At 40.7% G+C, this 22,909-nt stretch overlaps 2 protein-coding genes and 1 long non-coding RNA gene across 8 annotated transcripts in view; 1 reads left to right on the forward strand and 2 right to left on the reverse strand.

The window, feature by feature from the left end:
• The window catches only part of LOC103187599 (cell migration inducing hyaluronidase 1), an 80,494-nt gene extending 70,759 nt beyond the window's left edge, over window positions 1-9,735 (reverse strand). The window contains 1 exon segment of the mRNA XM_042344119.1: window positions 9,570-9,735. The gene's annotated coding sequence lies outside the window, so the exon portion shown is untranslated.
• Window positions 1-22,909, reverse strand: part of LOC103187600 (cell surface hyaluronidase-like) — a 59,422-nt gene that overhangs the window by 28,774 nt on the left and 7,739 nt on the right. For 2 of the 5 annotated variants that reach the window (XM_007907175.2, XM_007907169.2), the window contains exons 5-14: window positions 15,102-15,152; window positions 8,374-8,514; window positions 7,399-7,957; window positions 5,889-6,058; window positions 5,468-5,659; window positions 5,078-5,247; window positions 3,964-4,173; window positions 2,792-2,997; window positions 2,016-2,085; window positions 1,485-1,613 (exon numbers count right to left, since the gene is read on the reverse strand). In XM_007907175.2, coding sequence (XP_007905366.1) covers window positions 1,485-1,613; window positions 2,016-2,085; window positions 2,792-2,997; window positions 3,964-4,173; window positions 5,078-5,247; window positions 5,468-5,659; window positions 5,889-6,058; window positions 7,399-7,957; window positions 8,374-8,514; window positions 15,102-15,152 — 1,898 coding nt within the window. Of the gene's footprint in view, window positions 1-1,484; window positions 1,614-2,015; window positions 2,086-2,791; window positions 2,998-3,963; window positions 4,174-5,077; window positions 5,248-5,467; window positions 5,660-5,888; window positions 6,059-7,398; window positions 7,958-8,373; window positions 8,515-8,633; window positions 9,078-15,101; window positions 15,153-22,909 lie in introns of those variants that run through there. The other 3 variants (XM_007907184.2, XM_042344118.1, XM_007907192.2) reach the window with 3 other exon arrangements.
• LOC121850881 lies at window positions 11,102-14,478 on the forward strand. 2 transcript variants are annotated; one of them, XR_006085797.1, is made up of 4 exons: window positions 11,102-11,212; window positions 11,797-11,837; window positions 12,438-13,085; window positions 14,111-14,478. It is a non-coding gene; the product is annotated as an uncharacterized LOC121850881 (long non-coding RNA). The 2 variants fall into 2 exon arrangements; XR_006085796.1 differs by lacking the exon at window positions 11,102-11,212 and having other exon boundaries at window positions 11,738-11,837.

Raw genomic sequence — 22,909 nt, forward strand, 5'->3', positions numbered from 1 at the left:
ACCTGACAGCAAGTTGGATTTAGTGCCATATAATCTAAATTTGGGTGTGGAAATTGCAAAATACTGCATTTCTTTTATCGAAAAAAAGTGTTGCAAGGCAGCACGGTTGCCACAACCCATGGTTGCATTAATCAACTCAAATAATACAACTGTAATACTCGTGATACAGTTTAAACACATTACAACAACCCCACCCACTCCCGGCCAAATCATTTCCTCATTTCTGCCTTTTTCCCCCCCCTACATTTTAATGACTTGCCCACTCTTTTGCTATCTTTCACCTTGAATTATAGAAAGTTTTCACCTTGAATTACAGAAATTTACAGCACAGAAGGCAGCTATTCAGTGCTTTGTGACAGTGTTGGTCCTTTACAAGAGTAATCCATTCAGTTTCATTTACTTGCTTCCCCTCTGAAAAATTGCCTCATTTTTACTCCTTTTTAGATACTAAAAAGTTGACGCCTCTGCTCGACTGGCACCGGCCTCCTGCTCGTCCCTCACACCCTCCGCTCCACCATCAGAGGTCGCGCATTCAGCCATTACTCCCCCAAACTCTGGAACACTCTCCTTCAATCCCTCCGCCTTGCCCCGCTCTCCCCTGTTTCAAGTCCCGCCAGAAAACTTTCCTCTTCGACCGTGCTTACGGCTACCTCCTCCCTCCCCCCAGCTCGGAGTCAGGCTCCGCCACTGTTAAGCGTTCTGAGACGCTACCCTGCATGGGGGGGCGCTACATAAGTGCAAGTTGTTGTTGTAATCTAGTTCCCTCTTGAAAGCTAATATAGATTCTGTATTGACCCAACCCGTATATCTCCCTTTTTTTCCAGCTCCCACCAACTATTTCAGAAGGAAACTTAGAAATTCCTGTGAGAGCTGAAGTGACAAAAGGTTAAACTGTTAGATTGATAGGTTAATGTGCTAAAACCATCTCAGTCGATTTTCAGCCCTGAATTACTGAGGATAATTGAAATCTCTTCCCCCACTTGTACAAGTAATTTCTACAAATACGTTTGATTTTTAAACAGTCCAAAAGCCTTTTTGTTTAAAAAAATTCTTAAATATACTATTAAACAGCTTATCTGCTTGATCTGATGGGCCCATTGCCTATCCGTTTTGTCACATGCTGTTGGAAAGATTTTCTTTTGCAATTCGATTTTTAAGCATTGTATAGTTTGCCAATGGACATCTTTGGCTGCACAATGATGCCTTATATTGGGAACTTGCTTCATTCTTTTGTATATTTGCCAAATCAGTGCTCATGTCACGCTATTTACTAACAAATGAATAAATATGATATAAGTCAACAGTGAAACTATTGACCAGTTTCAGTTTCAACCTTCTTTGCATGAGTTGTTTTTCAAGAATTTTAACTTGTCACAACGTGTCCAAACATATCTACAATCACTTGTTAAACTAGTTCAACCACTACCTACATCAAGATTTTGTAATTAAATATTCCGAGTGCACAGTACCAAAGCTTTACACACCTTAAAATTGGAATGTACCCGGTTATTGTAAAATATTCCCAGGGGAGTAAACTCAGTCTGACCCTCTGGGTATTGACCGACAGAATCTCCAGTGGGAACTCGGTGGAAGATGTACCAAATACCCACATCCTGGGGTTGGGGGAATGAAGGGAAAAAATAAGGAGAAATAATGAATCTAAACTGTACAACATCCATTCAGTCATTAAGAGAAGGATTTTGGTGTGACTGTTGAACATTTACATTAGGTTCGCCATCAATGTAAAGCTGTTAACAACAAAGCTAATCAAATACTAGCTTGCATCTCAAGGGCATTTGGTAACAATTAGAAAGACACGTTTCTAACCCTGTATAGATGACCAGTGAGGCTGGGTTGAAAAGCACCATTTTGTCTACAATTTAAATTTAATCCAGGTGGTGAGAAATTTTGGAGGTATCACACCACCCTCCCTGCTCTTTTTTCAAAAATGGGCTTAATACATAAACACAGGTACATTATTTTTCAATGTTTAAAGTCAGTAAAACATGTTGTACCTGAGCTCCAGCTGCAGCATTGTTGATCAGATTGTTATTTGGATTTGCAATCCAAAAGGTTGTGACAGCCCTGGAAATAACAATATAGGATCTTTTAGTTTTGAACTTATGTGGATGTGTTACCAATGTGCTGCTACTGATAATGCTTCCTAGCTTGAAAGAGTTCCAACAGTTTAAACTGACTGGGTTATATAACTGATAAATTGCAACATCTTATGGCGGAGGTGGAATCAGCAAAGGTAATCATGATCTTACAAGGAGATCTTAAACAGGTTATACCTCTGAAGTGATCACTAGAAAATAAGATTAAATGGAGATAAATGCAAGGTACTGCACACAGGAAATATAAATGGGAAGCACATGTCAGGTTGGCGTAAACCATGAATCCCTTCAGTTTACAGTAATGCATGTAATATAGTAATAATAGCAGACAGGAGTAGAACGTTGGTCCATTTAACGTACCTATTTAATTTCCCACAAGATTCCTTCAATGTGTCTATCACTAAACTAAGCCCTAAGTAAGTGTCAGTACTTTCAGGATATTATCGATGGAAGAATACTGGTGGACAAAACATTTGTAGCAAAATACTATTTTATAATTGAGTGTAAAATAAAATCCCCACTCATCTTGCATAAATAATTAATAGTAGAGTATCTAGTTTCCCTTCCCGAGTATAGAAGATCTTGAGATATCTGGTCTTGCACACTTAAATAGAGTCCTCTATCTCCTTTGTGTATGCAGATGTTAATGCAATAATAACTTATGGTCAACTTACATGCAATCAGAACTTGGTACTGGGATATAACTTCCATATACTTGATCACGAATAGTTACACACATGATTTCATTGCGATCAGAAGGCAGAATTGTTCCAGCCTTTGTAAGAAGCCCCAGATTATGATACAGTGTGTTTCTCTCCTCCACACCATCTTCCAGGAAGAAACAGTGACCCAAAGTGTCATACCCTATTGTATCTTTGACCTTAAAAATAAGATTATAATGCATAAATTTAAGACTAAACAAAAAACTGAGCACTTCCAAGACAATGAATTAATTTAATATACAACTGTTTGGAAATTAAGCCAAAATCAACTTGCCAGTTGTCATTGAAGCAATGAAAATGACTGAAATTCTTAGAAACATGGTAAATGACATTAGTTCTACATTGATGAGGTAAATTAGNTTTTTTTAAATAAAAACAACTTATATAATATGTATTTCTTATACTTAAATGTAATCTTTCAATATTCAGGCATATTTATAATAGATTTTTCCTAAAAGTGGCAATTGACTTGTGAAGATTACAAACAATTTTGAGATCTGGTTAAATGGATTCAGTCCATTTACTTTACAATAAACTCCATCAAACATCAACATTCCCAATGAAAAACAAACATTAATATTTTCCATTATGTTAGTTATGTTTTACATTTAGTTTCAAGAATGCTAAATTACTGAAAGAATGAGTCCTGCCATTTACCCTCTTGACATTTTAAAATCTCCAATAAGAATATCAAAACAATCCTTAAGAAAACATATACCATTGCACGGAATTATTGTTTCTTAAAATGAATTTTCCCATTTGAATGTTGGCATTATTTTTACCCTTCTATTAAATCAGGAAGATGTCACTATATTATAATTACTGGTAACCCAGTGAGGATCTAAATAAAAATTAAATAACAGGATAAATTGTCAAATAGATGGTAGAATGTCACAAGAGATATTACAGTAAATTACAGACAGGAATGGATTCAAGTCAGCCCAACAATGCTGGAATGATTCCTAACATGGAACTATAATTCCCCATTGTATTGTATTCTATTGTATTCCCCAATTTAGATAGACTTAACTTCTGTTTAGGTTTCATCCCTGCTCTTCCATAGGGATTAAAAATCAAGGAAATGTCTTTGAAACTTAAAACACGATTAAGTTAAAAAAACATACCAGCAAACCATTAGTTCCGTGTATAGCAACGCATCGGGAGAAGCAGTGGTGGATGGCTAAATTGTCAACATATGTAGGTGGATGATACCCGCCTCTTTGATCCACATCTCCAGCCAAGTGAAAATGTACAGGGTAACTCCCCAGAATCTGTTGTCCCATGTTTGTGACCTCCACACCAGACAAGTGAACTGAGGCAAAATTGTTTAGGATCTACTGAGGCAAGAAGAGTGTTTGAAATTTAGATGATGAATGAAAAAGTAAATCTAATATTTTAAGTTGGAAATTCAGAACATTGACATCTGCTGGATAATCATGATATGGCAATAGGATTTGGGAGGGCACTGTGGTCATTAAAGTCCATATTACTTAGCATAAATGCCAACAGTACATTTGTATTTCATTGTTCTTGCACTGTTGAATTATGTTAGCTAAAAATATAACAAGAAAGGCTTGAGGTTGGTGTTTGATTACCATTCTATCCAGTCTGTGCCAACACATGATGAATATATGGCTGATGTCTGAATTGTCAATATATCTTGATGATTCCTTCCACCCTTTCTCAATACAACTTATATATATATATACATACACACACATACATACATAATAATCCCTACAAAACAAAACAATAATAGATTGGTCATTTTCAATCCACGACTGTTTGTGGGACATTGCTGTGCGCAATTGGCTGCCGCGTTTCGCCCACAAATATACAGTTAATTCACTTTACAGCATATTCCGTGAAGCGCTTTGAGTCGTCTAGAAGACGTGAAAAGCACTATATCAAATGCAAGGATTATTATTATTATACATACACACACACTATCTTTAATGAGCAGCCCCAAATTAAACACGATATTCAAACTACTGCCTACCAATTCAATTTCAACACATGCTAAATTTTATATTCAAGTAAGGAAGTTGCGCATTGAGATGTCGCTTCAGAAACAACTGTTCCTTTATAAAGGATCCCCATTAAACAGAAAAATAGATTAGTGAAAGCTACTTACATGGGAAAACTCATTGGAACATAAGGGAATAAAACTGCAAAGGAATATAACCATCTGAACTGGGGACAAAAACAGTCCCCCATATTGTATTGTGAAATACTTACCCTTATCTGCCCTCCAAATGTATCATAGTTGAAAAAATGGCAATGGTTTTCTCCATAACACACGTCCTCCATTTCTCCTTTAATAATTATTTTCCTATTCAACAGTCCAACTTCTGCTCTCATATCTATTCCATCTATAACTTCACCCATGTGAAGATACTGAGGTATACCTATATGTGTTAAAGAACAAACTGGTTGTTTTACAGCCACAGATGTGGAAGAAAATGTAGTACAATCCAATTTTCCCTTCCTACGTACATAAGACTATTTAAACACTCTATTATTAAAATCCATACTGCCAATAAGACAAATTAATGTAATTAAAAATAATAATTAAAAAATATTTTTGGAAAAAAGGACAACAAAAATCTGAGTTTTAATATTGCATACCATCAATTTTAACCTGGTAAATGTTGCACTCGGGGCAGGGAATAAGATTAAATTCTTCTGCCTGATACATGGAATAGTCCGTGCTAGCGATGACTATTCGGCTACCAGGCAACCAGCTTGAAGCTTTGTCCATCAAATTAAGAATTACACCGTTTGACACTTCGACACGAAATCCACAGTGAGGGACACCTGCTAAAGGAAAAGAAAAACTGCATGATTTCCAACCTGCACCTTCACCTCCCCCTTCCCCCTTGTTGGCATCCAACCACATCATTGTAAAGTGCACCAATACATCATCCTACGTGAAGCACACCATATAAATGCAAGTTGTTGTTGTTGCTGTTTGGGAGTACAGGGGAATCGCTTCTCAGCCTTAACAGTAAACTGTACTGTTGAAATATTGCACATGACGTGAACTCACCTTTTAGCCACTCACTGAAGGCGGTGACTGTGAATTGAATCCCATCATGTGTCTGAAAGTTTCTTCTCGCCAGAGCCATGCCAGTTGACCCATCAGGCTGATAGAATCGTTTATCTTCCACAACAAATAATGTGTGTACACCAATGACTCCAACAAGAGCCCATGGCTGTCTGAAGAACATGAAAATCCAGAACACAGATTTGAAGAGGTCACTGGTGAATACTGAAAGTTTTTTTTGTATTTGGAGCTTTGGTATTACATTCCATCTCCAGCAAGACGTAAATGTGTGTTTATGTATTCATTCGTTGCAGAAATATGTATATATATTTACACACACACACTGTACTTTTCAAAGTAAACATAAACTAGATTTGGTTGATTATTTATTTTGAGTTTTTATTTTGCTATATAACCATTCCTTTCAATAAACTTGGCAAACTGCCCGATAAGGGCATTGGGAACTGTCCATGGTGGCTCCAATTGTAATGTCTAAAATATGCCTTTGTAATATTTAGAAGTCATTGGCATAAAACCAAAAGTATTGAATGAAAACATTGTGGCCCAGTTAAGGTTAAAATGCTTCTCTGCGATAAAAAAAAACGTGTTATATTAGCTCACAAATACAAAACATTGTTACATTTGTATACACATGAACAATATAGTGTGTGTGTTTTTTTAAAAAAAAGTTGTCTGATACTTCAGCCCCACTACTGACATGGATGGAGCAAGGCTAGCAGAAAACAATAAATGCTGAAAATTGTATCCACCCTTCATGTACAGAGCTCAAAATGATCTTTGTTTAAGCATGCAGTTGAAAGGTGCTCAATGTGCCCTACTGCTCATATTATTATTAAATGCTTGTCTTGCCAAATTGATAAGTGTTGGTAATATTTGCTCCCAATTAACCAAAACCTAAGAATCAAATGTGGCTTTCTGTTCACATCCTCTCCACACCTCCAAAACCTCTCTTTTGAGTTTGCCTTTGATCAACTCTTCAACCCCTCTGCCAGTGCTCAGGCTCTTCCCTCTTCCAGTCAATATGATTGTGCTTTAAATATCACTGCTATATATGCAAAAGATGGGCAATCCCTAGTCTCCCATACTAAAATCTAGACTAAAACTAATCTATTTTAACTGCAGAGAACTTGATTCCGAAAGGTAGTAAAGGGACTGGGATGTTCCCATTAACCACTGGTATTCCCCAAGTTCTCTATTTGCAAGAACAAGATCAGTAGATAACAATGTGTAAATAGTAGTGCATTGGATGGAACAGTGGAATAGGCTCATTCTGAATTGCATCAAGGAATCAGGAGACAGATTCAAATCTACATTGACAAAGCGCATTCAATGGGGTGTATATGGAGGCAGAAAATAGCTGCTGATAAAATAACTTTATAAAGGCATCTTGTAGGTATGTGCAAAATGGTATTTGGCAGCTTTGTGCATTCCTATGTATTATAATGTAAGATAATTCTGTGCTTTGCGTATGAAAAGCATGCACGCATCTTACCTGTAACTCAGAGATTTCACATGGTTGCTCCCAAGTAGTTCGCTGATGGTTTCCCTCACTTGTGAAGTCAAACGTCTTGCTGCAGAATCGCCCACAGCCATAGCTACGATTCGCCCATACGCCTGACGAAGCAGAAACTGCTGCAAACGTTTGCTCTCATTCACCCAGAGGTGGGTATCGAAACGTTCAGTTACCAGTACCTGACCTGTGCCTTGGTCTATGATCCTAACATTGATGCCTCTGGTGCCCCATTGCTTCTCAAAACGATAAGCGCCGTGTTGCATACCTCCAGGGTACAAGGTTTTGGCTAAAAAGGTCCAAGACATGCTTTTTCTCCCATGTAATTCTAAAACTCCCCCTTTGTCCACACCAATGAATTTCTTACCAAAATTCTCCACATTCCATACCTCTGTTGACTTGCCATAAAGAGAGATTACAGCAATAGAACTGTATGGACAACCTTCTGAGCCAATGTGCAACTCCCCTCCATTCCTAATCAGAATATATTTGGCTCTTAAAGTGATGGGAGGTTTCGGCGCATCTGCAAATACTAACTTTCCTGTGAAAGAAGAACATCAATAACCTACAACATTAAACTGTTACGTGACAGCAATTCCCCCTTTATCATAATCACGTATATTCTAACAGCAAAGCAAAAAAAAGATCTATGCAAATATTTTTATTTCAGTTAATAATTTCAGACTGGTACCCCCATTTTTGTAGTGGCTGAAATGCTAAAACATGTGCAGATCATAATCTCTGGAATTTTATCAGATCTACACCTACAGTTACCAGGGTGAGTGGAGGAAAATGAAATGATCCAATATATTCACGGAAAGCGTAAAAAAATGACTCAAATTACCAAGTGAGGCTATGTACAGTTACTTAGACCCCTAAGCCAAGTACTTAGGGGGGGGGGGGGGGGGGGGTGACATGTTATTTGCTTCAAAGAATGACTGATAGCCTCAAACTCACCCCCATTCTCAATAATAATGGAATGCATTGAGGCTGAAGACTCCAATCGGAGGAACACTCCGCGTCCAATTTTAACTTTCTTCTTTTCGTTGTGTCCAGGATTCCAGGAAAATAAATGAGGAACTTTATCTGGACAGCCAGCTATAAAGGAAACACTCATTTCACCATCACATGCCATTGCGGTTAATAACGAGAATGTGTAATATATATATATATATATATATATTAAAAAAAATGTTTGCAACAAAGAAGTTACACACCTGTTGTGACAAACTTCTTTCCATTCAAAATAGGCAAATTCTAAGACAGGCTCGGAACCAGCTATTGAGCCTTGAGTTAAGTCCCAGTTGCGCGCTGTTTAGGAGCTCAGTGATAACTGGAGTGCAATCGCGATCACTGGTTTTGGAGAAAGCAGTTACAACAGGAGCTCTAAAGGATGACATCCCGGGAGAGCAACAGGAAAGGTCTGTGTCGAGAATCACTGATCGGCAGATGGGATACAACAACAACAACAACAACACCAAGAATAATAATCATAGAACTGAACAATATGGTAGTAATGCACACTGTCATCTGCGAAAGCGTTGTTCCAACGAGAGAGCTATTCCAGCGCAGGTACCTGTCTGCCAGAAATTAAATGCAATAGTTATGTATGTTCACATTGGAAATTCCTCAGGCAACTCTGCACACAATATGCCACCGCACCGGTAGGTACCGAGTGAGTAAGGAATCAAGTAAAGACCTGTTTTGTGGGTTGAAGCAATCCATTTAATATCATACAAATCCCAATAACCAAAGCGAGAGGAATGCAAGCGTTTGTGGAACAGGTTCTCCTCGTTACCCCGAGAGAGAAAAACACAGCAGGAAAATAATCTTCTTGGAAATGCTTACAAATTCTGTAAAGTTGTCTGGTTAATTTGCTATATATATATATATAATATATATATATATATATATGGGTGACATGCCCCCAAAGCACAGCCTTCTTGGGGAGAAATAAAGAGCCTGTTTTTTTTTCTCTCTCTCTCTCTCTCTCTCTCCTGAATTATATTAAAACCATCAAAGAAGTCATACGGAATTTTTAAGCTGCCAAAAAGAAAAAAAAAAGAAAAAGAAAAACACCCAACAAACACAGCAAAGTCACAAGCAATGGACATGTTGACAATCTCTCTCTCTCTCTCTCTCTCTCTGCACACCTGTTACTGGAGGGAGAGCTGGTGGGTGGTGGGTTGGTTGGTTGGTTGGTTGGGAGTTTCGGAGGAGAAGTGCTCTGCGATGGTCTCTCAGGGTCAGATGGATGGGTTGGTTACAGCTGTTGGTTTTCCAGGTGTGAGACACACACACACACCCACACCCACAGGCTCCTGCTGTCAGGTAAGAGTGGTGGTGGTGGTGGTTGGAGTGGTGGTTGGGGGGAGGGAGGGAGGGAGGGAGGGAGATACCTGTCACTTTGGTGCTCGGGGATACAAAATTGCAGCCGGTGCTTTGCTGGGGCTCAGGGGAAGCAGAGGGAGAGAGGGGGAGAGAGAGAGTGTCCGCACAGATGCACAGACCCTGTCTCTGGCTGTAGGGCTGTAGCGCGGCCCCGGGTACAGCCGCCGCTCTTGTGGCTCAGCCCCGCGCGGCGCCGCTTCATTTATACTCCGCCGATTGGCCGCTGCACTGTTTATCTCTCTCTCTCTCTCTCTCTCTCCCTCTCTCTCTCTGTTTGCCGGTCCCTGTTTGAGCTCCGCCCCGGGCTCCCCCCCCCCCCACACTCCCTCTCCCTCTCCTCCCACCCCCCCCCACTCCCTCTCCTCCCACCCCCCCCCCCCTCTCCCTCTCCTCCCACCCCCCCCCCCCACACTCCCTCTCCCTCTCTTCCCACCTCCCCCCCCCCCCACTCCCTCTCCCTCTCCTCCCACCTCCCCCCCCCACTCCCTCTCCTTCCCCCCCCCCCCCACATCACACAGGAATCCGGGCGCCTCTCCTGTCCTGTCCTCTCCGCCCTGAGTTACATGACAGGACTCGCACTCTGTGCCAACTCTCCCGACCGGGCGGGGGGTGAGGGTGGGGGTGAGGGGGTGGGGGGTGAGGGTGGGGTGGGGGTGAGGGTGAGGGTGGGGGGGTGAGGGTGGGGTGGGGGTGGGGGTGAGGGTGGGGTTGGGGTGAGGGTGGGGTGGGGGTGAGGGTGAGGGTGGGGGGTGAGGGTGGGGTGGGGGTGGGGGTGAGGGTGGGGTTGGGGTGAGGGTGGGGTGAGGGTGGGGTGAGGGTGGGGTTGGGGTGAGGGTGGGGGTGGGGGGTGAGGGTGGGGGGTTGGGGTGGGGGTGAGGGTTGGGGTGAGGGTGGGGGGTTGGGGTGGGGGTGGGGGGTTGGGGTGGGGGGTGGGGGGTTGGGGTGAGGGTGAGGGTGGGGGGTTGGGGTGAGGGTGAGGGTGGGGTTGGGGTGAGGGTGAGGGTGGGGGGGTTGGGGTGAGGGTGGGGGTGAGGGGGGTGAGGGTGGGGGGTTGGGGTGGGGGTTGGGGTGAGGGTGGGGGGGTTGGGGTGAGGGTGGGGGGTTGGGGGGCAACGTGAGAGATGACTGAGACCGAACCACAATCCTTTCCTTCTCTTCTCCCTTCATCTCCTTTCCTCTCTTACTCTTAGAATTGAAGGGAAAAAAACCCAAACCATCCTGTGGTTGGTGGTGATGGTGTTTTTTTTCATTAAAATGATGATTATTATTATTATTATTATTGTTGTTGTTGTGATGATGCCATATCATTTGCTGTTTCCAAAATAACCATTCGCTCTCTGCGATGCTATCGCAGAGCGGTGACCAGGTTCGGCGGCTGTAACTGTTTGTTTTCCTGCTTATTGCTGTATGTGCGGCTTCTCGTGTGTGTGTGTGTGTGTGTATTTGGGGGGGGGGTGTGTTTGGGTGTGTGTGTTTGTGCATTTGTGTGAGTATTTGTGTGTGTGTGTTTGTGTGTGTATTTGTGTTTGTGTGTGTATTTGTGTTTGTGTGTGTATTTGTGTGTGTGTGTATCTGTGTGTGTTTGTGTGTGTGTATTTGTGTGTTTGTGTGTGTTTGTGTGTGTGTGTGTTTGTGTGTGTGTTTGTGTGTGTATTTGTGTGTGTGTATGTGTGTGTGTATCTGTGTGTGTGTATTTGTGTGTTTGTGTGTATTTATTTGTGTGTGTATTTGTGTGTGTGTGTATCTGTGTGTGTGTGTGTGTGTATTTGTGTGTGTGTGTATCTGTGTGTGTGTGTATCTGTGTGTGTGTGTTTGTGTGTGTATTTGTGTATGTGTGTATTTGTGTGTGTGTATTTGTGTGTGTGTGTATCTGTGTGTGTGTGTGTGTGTGTGTATTTGTGTGTGTGTGTATCTGTGTGTGTATGTGTGTGTGTATCTGTGTGTGTGTGTGTGTTTCTCGAATAAAAAAAACCTTTCACTCGTTTTCAGGTACCAGTCGGGCTCCCGCACTCCGGGGGGGACAGCAGTGGGTGAGTCTCCCTTTATTTATTGCTGAACCTGATGTCTGCACAGGAGCGCACACAGTGCTCCTTCGGAATCTTATCTGCACGGCGTTTCTATTGAAAGGAATACCTTGGGTGGGGGTGGGGGGGGGGGGGGGGGGGAGTGGGGGTGGGGGTGTGTGTGGGGGGACTTTGATTTCCCATTCAAGTTTTGCTTTGGTAACATGTAACTGTTTAACTCATTGCGGGAGGGAGGGAGGGAGCGTTTAACAAAAAACGTTGGCAATCGACGAGCAAAAATGTTTCTTTCCTCCACAAAACCTCCTGTGGGTTGTCTGAACCCTGTGTGCGTGTACTGTGGTGTGTTGTGTGTGTTATGTGTGTGTGTTGTGTGTGTGTATGTACTGTGGTGTGTTGTGTGTGTGTATGTACTGTGTGTGCTGTGTGTGTATGTACTGTGTGTGTGTGTACTGTGTGTGTTGTGTGTGTGTGTGTGTGTATGTACTATGTGTTGTGTGTGTGTGTGTACTGTGTGTGTTGTGTGTGTGTGTGTGTGTGTGTATGTACTGTGTGTGTTGTGTGTGTGTTGTGTGTGTAGATCCCTGACTCCAGTGTTTGTTTCCTCAGTTTGTAAGACACGATTACGTGGGATCTTTGAACGTTGGCCAAAAAAGAAAAAAAAAGAAAAAAAAGGGGCAGCAAAACGGACGCTCAGCTCTGGTGTCATTCCAGAAACAACACGATTTAAGATCGCAAAAACTTCAGCAAATCCTACAGAATCCGCTGGTCATTGCGGAGCCCCGAGAAACCGCACAACCCCCACCGACTGGAACAAGATTCGGAGGTTCCCTGAAGCCCTCCACAGCCTCCGAATAGTTCGCTCACTCACTCTCTTCGGACAAAATACAAACCTTTCAATTCAGTAAATTACAAATCACGCGAAAAAGAAAAGAAAAATCCACCAAAAATAGCCGAAAGGGCCATCACCGTAGACGCGCAATCCGTTTCCCCCTTTTTTTTTCCTTTGCAAAACAATTCTGAGACCCCGAAGGAACTGTAATGTGGTTTAAAAACAAATCTTTGCCCAATGACTGTGCGCTGTGCCCACACACCGTCGATAATGAAAACCCCACAATATTTGTCATTCATGTGCACGACTCGCGGGTTTGTCTCTTTTTATTTTTTTTAGAAAAAAAAACAAAAAATAATATTGCAGACATCATCAGGACGATTAAAGAAAATCCCTTGTGCCTTCTGGTCACTCAGAAGAGGAAGGTAATGAGATGGATAAGGGCAACAATATGCATTTCCCTTCAAAGTGGTTTGTGTTTAGTAAAATTGGTTGTAAGAGCCATTGGACATTTAAGAATGGGAGAACTCAATCATCACATCCAGGCTCTGTTATACTCACTAGTCTCCTCTTCCCAACTTTTCCCTCCACAAGCTGTAGATTATTCAGAACTCTGCAGCCGGTGTCCTCTCCTATCACCTCCATCCTCATCGGGCTCCACTGGCTCCCCATCTCCCAGAGGATAGAGTTCAAAATCCTCCTCCTCTTTCAAAGCCCTCCTCCTCTCCCTACCTCTGCGACCTGTTAACTCCACACCAACCTGTCCTCTCCCTCCACTCAGCGGATTCTGGCCTGTTCCATATCTCCCACTCTGCCCGCCCCACCGTTGGCAGTTGGACCTTCAACCTTTCTGCCCCCACCCTTTGGAACTCCATCCCAGTCCCTTCACCTTGCCCCATCCTGGCTTCAAGATTGTCTCAAGACCCTCCTCTTCAACTGTGCCTTTGGTCACACTCCTACCCCCATCTCCCTGCCCTTCAACCCTCCTGATCCCAACTCCCAGTTTGAGTGCAAATCCTTGACTTTCCAGCGAGTTACGATGTCCTCCCGGTATGAAAGGCTATATAAATGTAATTTGTTATTGATGTTATTCAAGGCAACATATGATCTATCCTCTGGGGGATGGGGAGCCAGTGGAGCCCGATGAGGATGGAGGTGATAGGAGAGGACACCAGCTGCAGAGTTCTGAATAATCTACAGCTTGTGGAGGGAAAAGTTGGGAAGACAAGACGAGTTAGTTTAGGGACATAGCATAACAGAGCCTGGATGTGATGATTCAGTTCTCACATTCTTAAATGTCCAAGGGCTCTTACAATATATGATAGAGATCATATATTATAATACCATCCCAGTAAATATTGTGTCAATCAGTTAAAAGAATATCTTTCACTTCATTAGATCATGGTAAAGTGCAATAATAACATTATTCTTTCTTGTTACAATCTGGCAGAATCAACAACACAAGACCGGCTCATTCAGAAATAGATGCCTGTGGGTGGTACAGGAGTCATGGATCATCATGAAAAAGATATGTCACTATGTTGACATATTGGCTTTAAGCAATCTTATTTCTGCTTTTTTTTTGCATTGGCATATCCATCTGGTTACACTGTGATTCTCGAACAGACCAAAACCTGTTGCACATGTTACTTGATGCCTCTTATTCCCAGAGAACACTAAAGGCTTTTAATAAAATAGGAAATATGGGTCTTAAATATAGCATAATACAATATAGATTGTATGAAGGTGAAACTGTTATGACTATTTTTTGTAAAATCAGGAAAAGTTGCAACAAGTGTGAAATCTTAATAATTCAAAGCATGCATTTTACTTACCTTTGTAGATTCATGACTCAAAATCTAGTTGGTGAACTGTTGCCAATATGTGTCATGGATAGATATTTATTAGGTCAGGGTATTAAGAGATACTGGGCAAGTAATTGGACTTGAGTTACAGATCAGTCATGATCTTATAGAATGACAGAACAGGCTCGAGGGGCTGAATTGCTTATTCCCGTTCTACTTTTTTCATATTGAACAGGTTTGTCAATGTATCTTTAAATAGCACAGTTTCATAATAATTGTAACACAACATACCATATTTGCATGTATTTTCGGAGGACTAGATTTAGAAGTAGTGATGAGAGTGGGATTAGACTGTAAAGTCAAGGCCAACTGGGGTGGATAACAAGTTGGTTTTGAACATCTCAATCTTTTATCTTTGAGAAATCTAAACTGATCTTGACAAAAAGAGATACGTTAGAGCTGAGCTGAGTTTGGAACGTCTTCCTGACGTGAAAGGTGCTATATAAATACAATTTGTTGTTATTATGAGTAGTATTGACGGTGGTTCAACATATCAGTGGTTCAGAGGCTCCACAAGTTAGAGTACATTTTGTACAAACCTGAATTGAAAACTTCAACTAAGGACTCCTCACTTACCTCCTCCCAAGTTATCTTCTTGTCTGGATGTGAACCATATTTCACCATCACCTGCAGTTATAAATCATATGAAAATAAAATCCTAAATGAATTTTCAATCATACATAGTGTTCTAAAATTTTAATTAAAAGCTCTACAAAAATTGACAGCTGTTCATTTCCAAGAATACACACATCTCAAGAATAACCATGAGTTTCACTTCTGTCATTCCTTACCTATGTTTGCAATATAATGAATTGTGCATCGTTCATATTCATGAAGGAATTACAGTACGTCACCATTGAGATATACTCTATTAATAACACACCCATCCCAATGGTTTAAGAGGAGATATTTTCCAACAGTGACCAAATCACTTAATTACCATGGTCATGCATGGCCAGTCAAATGTATTATTAGTCAAATTATCACTCACCATTATGGAAGATAATCTTTAACTGAGATTTTATCCATATTCCATATTTTATGATTTTTCAGCATGGTAAGATGAAACCTTTAATGCCCAAGTACAGTAGCAGTTATCAGTAATCTAGTCAACAGTTTTGAAGAAAATGGTTCAAAGAGAAAGAAAAGGTTTGCTGGCCTGTTGTCAAATGAGTCTCAAATTAACTCTTTCATACAATATGTATGAGGCGCTCACTCCTCTGCCATTTTGGACTTGTCATACAATATTTATATTTGCTTCTAGATTACATATACACTGAACATATTTATACGACATTTAGAGCATTAAGTGCTCACTGTAATGTTAGAATCAGAACCCATGCACTTTACTGATCAATTGATTTAATGATAATATTTTGTGTCAATCAATACCACATAAGCCAAATTGTATGTCCAGGGGTAACAAAATACACTTTGATTTCAATTTCAAGCCTTTTTAGATAATATGCTGATAATCCTAGTTTTGTAGTTAAGTTTGTGTGGACTGAGATAAACACCCTGATGGCTTAAGTGAATTCCATGCTACCTTTGAATCTGGTAAACATTTATTATAATTCTGTCTGACTTAATTCAAACAGGGCCTTGTTGTTGCCTGTTTCTGGTTTGTTTCATCCATAATTCAAGCAGCAAACTTTCAAATTCCTATTAGAATTTTTTTTCACATCTTAAACAGCCCAGCACTTTTGTAACGAATACACATTTACGAGATCTGCTTTAGGGGTTCCCCGCATGCATTGAGGGTGACGAGCAACTGTACAGTCCTAAGGTGCAGAGATTCCTTGCTTTTTTGATGCTGTATAAAACTTTAGACAATATGTTTAGAGCATTGCATTGCAACAAGTTTTGTTGTGTTTTGAACAGTGGATGTAGAAACTCAACTGTGTTTTGTAACTCAAGTATGTTTTCCACCAAGCTATTGTGATCCATATAAGGCCTTATTCTGCCTTCAGTCCAGGGAATTTCTGTCATCCTGGGTTTAATTCAGAACTAGCTTTAAAGGTCATTTGTTAGCTGATCAAAAAAACGGTAATCAGTGACAAGGTCTTGTGTCACAACACAAAGTAATGATTGACAGGCAAGTGTACACATTAATGACTTAGAAATATTGCCCACCTAGACAAGTAACTCGACCATAATATTACTAAGATTAAACTACACCTGATATACACCCATTGGTATACCACTAGTTGCAAATTGATGCTAAAAAAACATGATTAAATAATTTAAAAAGATAAAAACCTCAAAAAACAGCCAAACCTCTCATTAACTAAACCACACCAAAGAAGGTGATTAGAGATACTATGTGGTTGGTTACTCTTCTATTGCCAGTGTCACTTATGGTTTCTTGAATAATCACTATATTTTTAAAGTACAAAACAAGTACAAAAATTAGTCTCCAGCATTTTAACTTTGTTATTATGTAGTTGGTTTTGATCAGGGAATTTTCACACTATCATAATTAACAGTTATCTTTTATAGTCTGATGTTAAAATTGCAAATAATGAGCCATTTTGATTTCTCTTTAAATAAAGATTTTTGAATATCTGCTATTGACAAAACTACCAATGTATCCTAGGAAATCTCTGAGTGCCATCGATCTATAAAAGAATACTGTAGCAATGGAAAAAGTGCAGCATACAATTTCAAGAATGTTATCAGGGATGAGAGAATACAATTATTAATGAAAGACTGGACAAGCTAGAGCTTTGTTTCCTTTGAAGGTGAGGCATTCAAGAGAGAACCTGATAGAGAAGTATTTAAAATTTTGGAAGAGTTTGATAAGGTAGCCATAAATAGGCTGTTTTCACTTGCTGATCAGTGCATAACAAAAAGGGATATGGGGGGAGGGAGAATATGGAGAGGGGATTAAGATGGGTAGAGACTCATGTGGAGTATACGCACTGGCATAGATCAGTTGGGCATGATGACCTGTTTGGGTGTGGTACAGTTTGTGTATTTCTAGGTAATTTGTAGCCATGTAAAAAAATTAAAATAACACAAAAGTAAGACTCTTCATACCTTAATGCAGTGTTGGTGAATCTATGACTTTCATGGTCAAAGTAAGTAATGGGAGGTCAATTTCATCCCCTCCCATCAAAGACAGCAAATTGTTATTTTATGATGATGGGCACTATGGAAAACAACTGTCCTGTGCATGCACTTAGATTGGGCAACTATTTAAAATATGTCACGTGTATGTGTAGAATACTGATAGCATCTGGCCAGAAAGGGCACTTACTAAGGAAGATGAGCAACTGTCTCCACTGGTACAGACACAATTTGGTAGAAAAAATTAAAAAAACAATGTTTACGTTTTGAAAACATTGCAACAGAAATCCCATTGACATAAGCACACAACCTGGTACGTCTATGTTTTGTCCCTAGGGATCCAAACGGTTCATCATCATTGCTTTAATGAATAAAACAGGAGGGATATGAACCATCCAGGAGAGTCATAAAAAAACAGTTCATCTCTGTACTGTCAGAACAGAAGAAAATCTGATTCTTGTCCAACAATAACTTGAAAATCAGCCACTCAGAAGCTTTCAATAGTGACCTACATTGCTGCAAAATAACTGGGAAGTAGAATGATCCTGAAAGTGGATCAAATATAATTTAGATGACTGACTACTAGCGGGTTCCTTTAAATATTTACTTGGAGCAAAGCTCAATCAGTTTGGGCAGTAGGTGGCAGCATGCAATGCAGTCAAAACGAAGCCCTAAAATGCAGTACAGTACTCAATATCATCATCGAAGCATTGAACACATTTCAGTTACAACTCCATTGTAAATCTAGAAGCAAAATGAAAAATAATGAACATGAGGCACTACACTCTCAGTCTTGAGAGAAGAAACCCCAGAGGCCTATAGACTTATAGAATTGTATGCAATTTTAAATGAGATTGTAAAAGCAAACTTTAAGACACACAAACATGGTAGAACAAGAGGGCGTAGATTTAGGATTGTAAAGGGCAATTTTAGGACAGACACCAGGATGGTTTTCTTTATCCAGAGGGTAATGAATGACTGAAACACGTTGCCAGGAAGGGTGGTTAAGGCTAGAAAACTGTTATCTAGAGTTACTGAACCCTCTAACCCTTCTCTTAACGGGGCTTGTACAAGTCACTAAACAAATACTCAAGTTCAAGCTAAGTGTTCTAAAGGACAAGAAGACAGTTTCAGTCCCTGGCTCAGTCTTAGTTTTGCTGATTGGCGTTTCCAAGCTGAGCTGTTGGCGAATAATCTTTGGTGATCCCTTGGCAAAGATGGGCACACTGAACTGACTGTTTGTGCAGAAAAGAAAATACCAGGCTGAAAGATTAGCTTGAGGTGTTCCACAGCCCACTTTAATGGACAGCAAGATGTTCAGACAAGAAACAGCGTCACAGGATGACTTCCTGATGTGAAAGGTGCTATATAAATGCAATTTGTAGTTCTTGCATTAGGTTTGTTTCTGCCACCATTTTGGATCTAAATGTGCCAATTTCCCGAGTAATAAAGGAGATCTTTATCAATTTCTTGTTGACTTCCTGTCTGAGTAATGACCAGACCAGTTTGTTGTCTGGATATCTTGCCGTCCATTAAAGTGGGCTGTGGAACACCTCTAGCTAACCTTCCAGCCTGGTATTTATTTTCTTTTCCACACAACCACTCAGCTCAGTGTTCCCATCTTTGCAAATGGATCACCCAAGCTTGTTAGCCAAAGGTACAGAAGTGGCAATCAGTAAAACTGATACTGAGGCTCAAATTATCTTTTCTTGCCATTTCGGGCACTTAGCTTGAATTTAAGAATTTGGTACAAGGTGATGAAAGTGCAACTTGAATAATAAAACAGCCAACAGCTAACGTGTCAAGAAGTATCTACAACATTTGTCTGAATAGTGTGTCTGTTCTATCTGTGGTACATCCAACAGTGGTTTAGAGGCCTTTAGGCTCCACTGCCAGAGTTACTTTCATGTTTGCATAGGCCTCTGCCACCTACATGAGTCAGCCTTCAGAGCAAACTTACCAGCTGACTCGACTCTTTTTCTGTCCAATTCCTTTCTGGTTTGTTTTTATCTTCTTTATATATGCAGTCAGATGTTTATGCTAGCTTGCTGTTGTCTCTCTTTCTTTCTCTCATGCATACAGACAGACACATTGAGCACCACAGGGTGAACCATTCACATATTAAACTGTGAAATACTATACTGCAAAAAATACTTTAAAATTCTTTCAATTCTGACAAATGGATTTGTAAATCTCACAAACTCCACACAAACATCTGTTATAAAGAGTTACAGATCTAGAAACAGAGTACTAATGTCAATGACTCATGCATATTACAACCAGCATTGATGCAAGTTGTATGACTAGGTCCCATTCCATGCTTATTTTTCCAAAACTGATTAATCTACTTCACGCATTTGTAGTTCCCTTCATTTACTAGCATTCACCAAAATATTACAATATCTAACTTAATTTCTGTTGGGAATATTAATAAATATGTAACAAAAGTCATTTAGGAACAAAACATTATTTGAGAACACACTCTCCAAACCCAAATTTTTGTTTAAAGACCCATTAAATTACTCGCCTTAACTAACAATTTCAAGATGAGTGTGACAACAGCTGTCACATTTCTGAGATATGAATCACAGCAGTGTGCAAATGAATAGCGCTATGTTAGAAGTCACCGAAAATAGATGGTACATGCTGATGGCCCAACACTTAAGGATGTTTTAGACTGCACTATTGCACTATAGTCAGAAGCTAATTAAAGTAAAGCTCTTTGCAGCAGTACCCTGGCCCGGTTTAGGAAATATTTAGTGAATCCTGTAAACACTGAGCATTTTAAGACTGAGATGAACAAAATGGAAAATTATATGAAGAAAGATGAGGAATCATCTGGGTCAATAATGTAGAAAGCATAGTTCAACGGTGAATGATTTAAAATTAACTGAAGTAACTGCTTAAGTCTCTCAGAGGATAGTGTTAGTGCTACCTGATTCACTAAAGTTGAGTTCATTGGTTCAAGTTATACAATTCATTGTGTTGTGATGTCTGTAACAAAATCTTTAGCAAGTACAAATAGAATAATGTAAAAAGATCAGATTATGATATTTGAACACTCAGACCCACATTTCTCACTTACAGAATTGGAAGTGAAGAATCTGTGGAAAGGAAGTACAATCTCGCCAAATATGGATGTGCTCAAAATCCCACTTCTACTGATGGAAAATTAAATCATTAAGTCACTACTTGGTGACATTATAAATTTGGTTGATAGCAAGGCATTTGACATACCGCCAGATGAGATTAGTCAACAAAATTGGAAGACAACGAATAGGGTGTGGGAAACATCTGAAGTGGACCAGAAATTGACTGAATCATAGGAAACAACCAGCAATTGTACATTTGGTAATATCTCAGTTTCAGTATTATTTTTACTGTATTTAAATTATTTTGAAGTGGAGACAGAAGCAAGGCTAGCTCAAGCTGCAGAGCTGAGGGGAGTTGCAAATAACAGGGAACTTTTTTTTATTTTTAGTTCGCTGAACCAAACTACTGAGAGTAGTTCCACACATCCTTGTAAATTTCCCTTTGTTTGGAATGAAAAACTCTCTCCATTCTCTCCCTGGAGGAAAGCACTCTGCTTACCTATTCATAAAAAATTAGGTTCAGCTAGCAAGAGCTATAACTTGTATGTTGGGGTACGACTGAAGTTTAACCTGCAAAAATTTGTGCAGATTGCCCTTGCAAACACTGGAAAGCTTTCCGCTGTTTATCCAACTGGCCCCACCCTACCCATTAGGGCTTTGGCTTTCAAGGTTAACAGGAGCTGAGTGGGAAGAAACCCTACTCCCAATGACTGATCTGCCCCTCCAAGTCCTGCCCACGAGCCAGGCTGTCTGTCTCTTATCAGCAGTATCTTGGGAGTGCTGTGGACCCGCCTGGCTCAGATAATGCCACGTATAATCACACCTTTTGTAAACCTGTAAATAAATGTTTGCCCATGAATACAGTTACTTGATAATAAGTACAAAAGGTCAACAACCAGTGTTCACACAACTACTGTGAATTAACTGTGGCAGAGTGGCATAGAGCAAGAATTTAAGAAGGGAAAGCAAAGTCCTGAATTATTTGATTACTCAGTTTGAAAGATAACATTTTCAGATTTATAATGGTCAGAACTAGTAAATAACCACAGGATGTATGAGTGCAATAGATACAAGTTAAGGAGTGCTTCTTATCTGCATAGGTTTGCTAAATAATTTAATAGCTTCCCATTTTTCTGGAAAATAAGTGTGACTTGTTTATTTTAAAATATCCTGCTAGGCGTCACCGTACGGAAATCTATTAGTTTTACTGTCTAAACTATTGGACCCAGGTGACTACGCTACAATGAAGTTCCCCTGTGTTAGTAAGGTTATTGCAGGTTAAAACACATTTTTGATAAGTGCACTCATACGACAGAGTGGAACAGTAACAATGTTTGCTTGGTTCATGACTCCAAAGTACCACGTGTTGAGTTCCTTATCTGAATCAGTGGGGGAATATCCCACCGATTCCCACTGGCTGTTAACAGATTTTACTGCCTGTCCTGTCAGATTGATAACAGGGGAAAACACTCACAATAATGTAAAATACAACAACAACCAAACTACAGTTGTAAAGCACCTTTCCCGTCGGGAGGACGTCCCAAGGCCCTGAACAATCAGGGATCAGGATCCGAGCATGGGGGCAGGGTTGGGATGAGGGAGGGCAGAGGGGTTAGGAGAGCAGCTGAAAGCATACAACAACAACAAGATTCCATTTATAGAGCACCTTTCACGTCGGGAGGATGTCCCAAGGCGCTGGACAGTTGGGTCAGGACCCGAGCAGGGGGGAAATGGTCATGGTGAAGGGAGAGAAGGGATGGAGCGAGGAGGGGGTAGAGAGTCGAGAGGGGAGCTGAAGGCACGGTCAAAGAGAAAGGTCTTGAGACCGGCCTTGAAGGAGGAAAGGGAGGAAGCAAGGGGATGGAGTTCCAGAGCCTAGGGGCTGAAGGCCTGGCCACCGATGGTAGGGCGGTTGGGGCGGGGGATGTGGAGCAGAGCCAGAGGAACGGAGGGTACGGGCAAGTAGGTAGGCATAGTCAAAAAGGAGGATCTTGAGTCGTGCCTTGAAGGAGGCAAGAGAGGGAGCAAGGCGAAGGGATTGTGGGATGGAGTTCCAAAGAGTGGGGGCAGAGAGGCTGATGGTAGGGCAGATCGGGCGGGAGACCTGGAGCTGGCTGGAGCCTGCTGAGTGGAGGGAGCGGAGAGGTTGATAGGGAGTCAGCAGGTCAGAGGTGTAGGAGGAGGCAAGGCCGTGGAGGGCCTTGAATCTGAGGACGAGGATTT

Source organism: Callorhinchus milii, unplaced genomic scaffold (assembly GCF_018977255.1).
Source record: "Callorhinchus milii isolate IMCB2004 unplaced genomic scaffold, IMCB_Cmil_1.0 Scaffold26, whole genome shotgun sequence".
NCBI lineage: Eukaryota > Metazoa > Chordata > Chondrichthyes > Chimaeriformes > Callorhinchidae > Callorhinchus > Callorhinchus milii.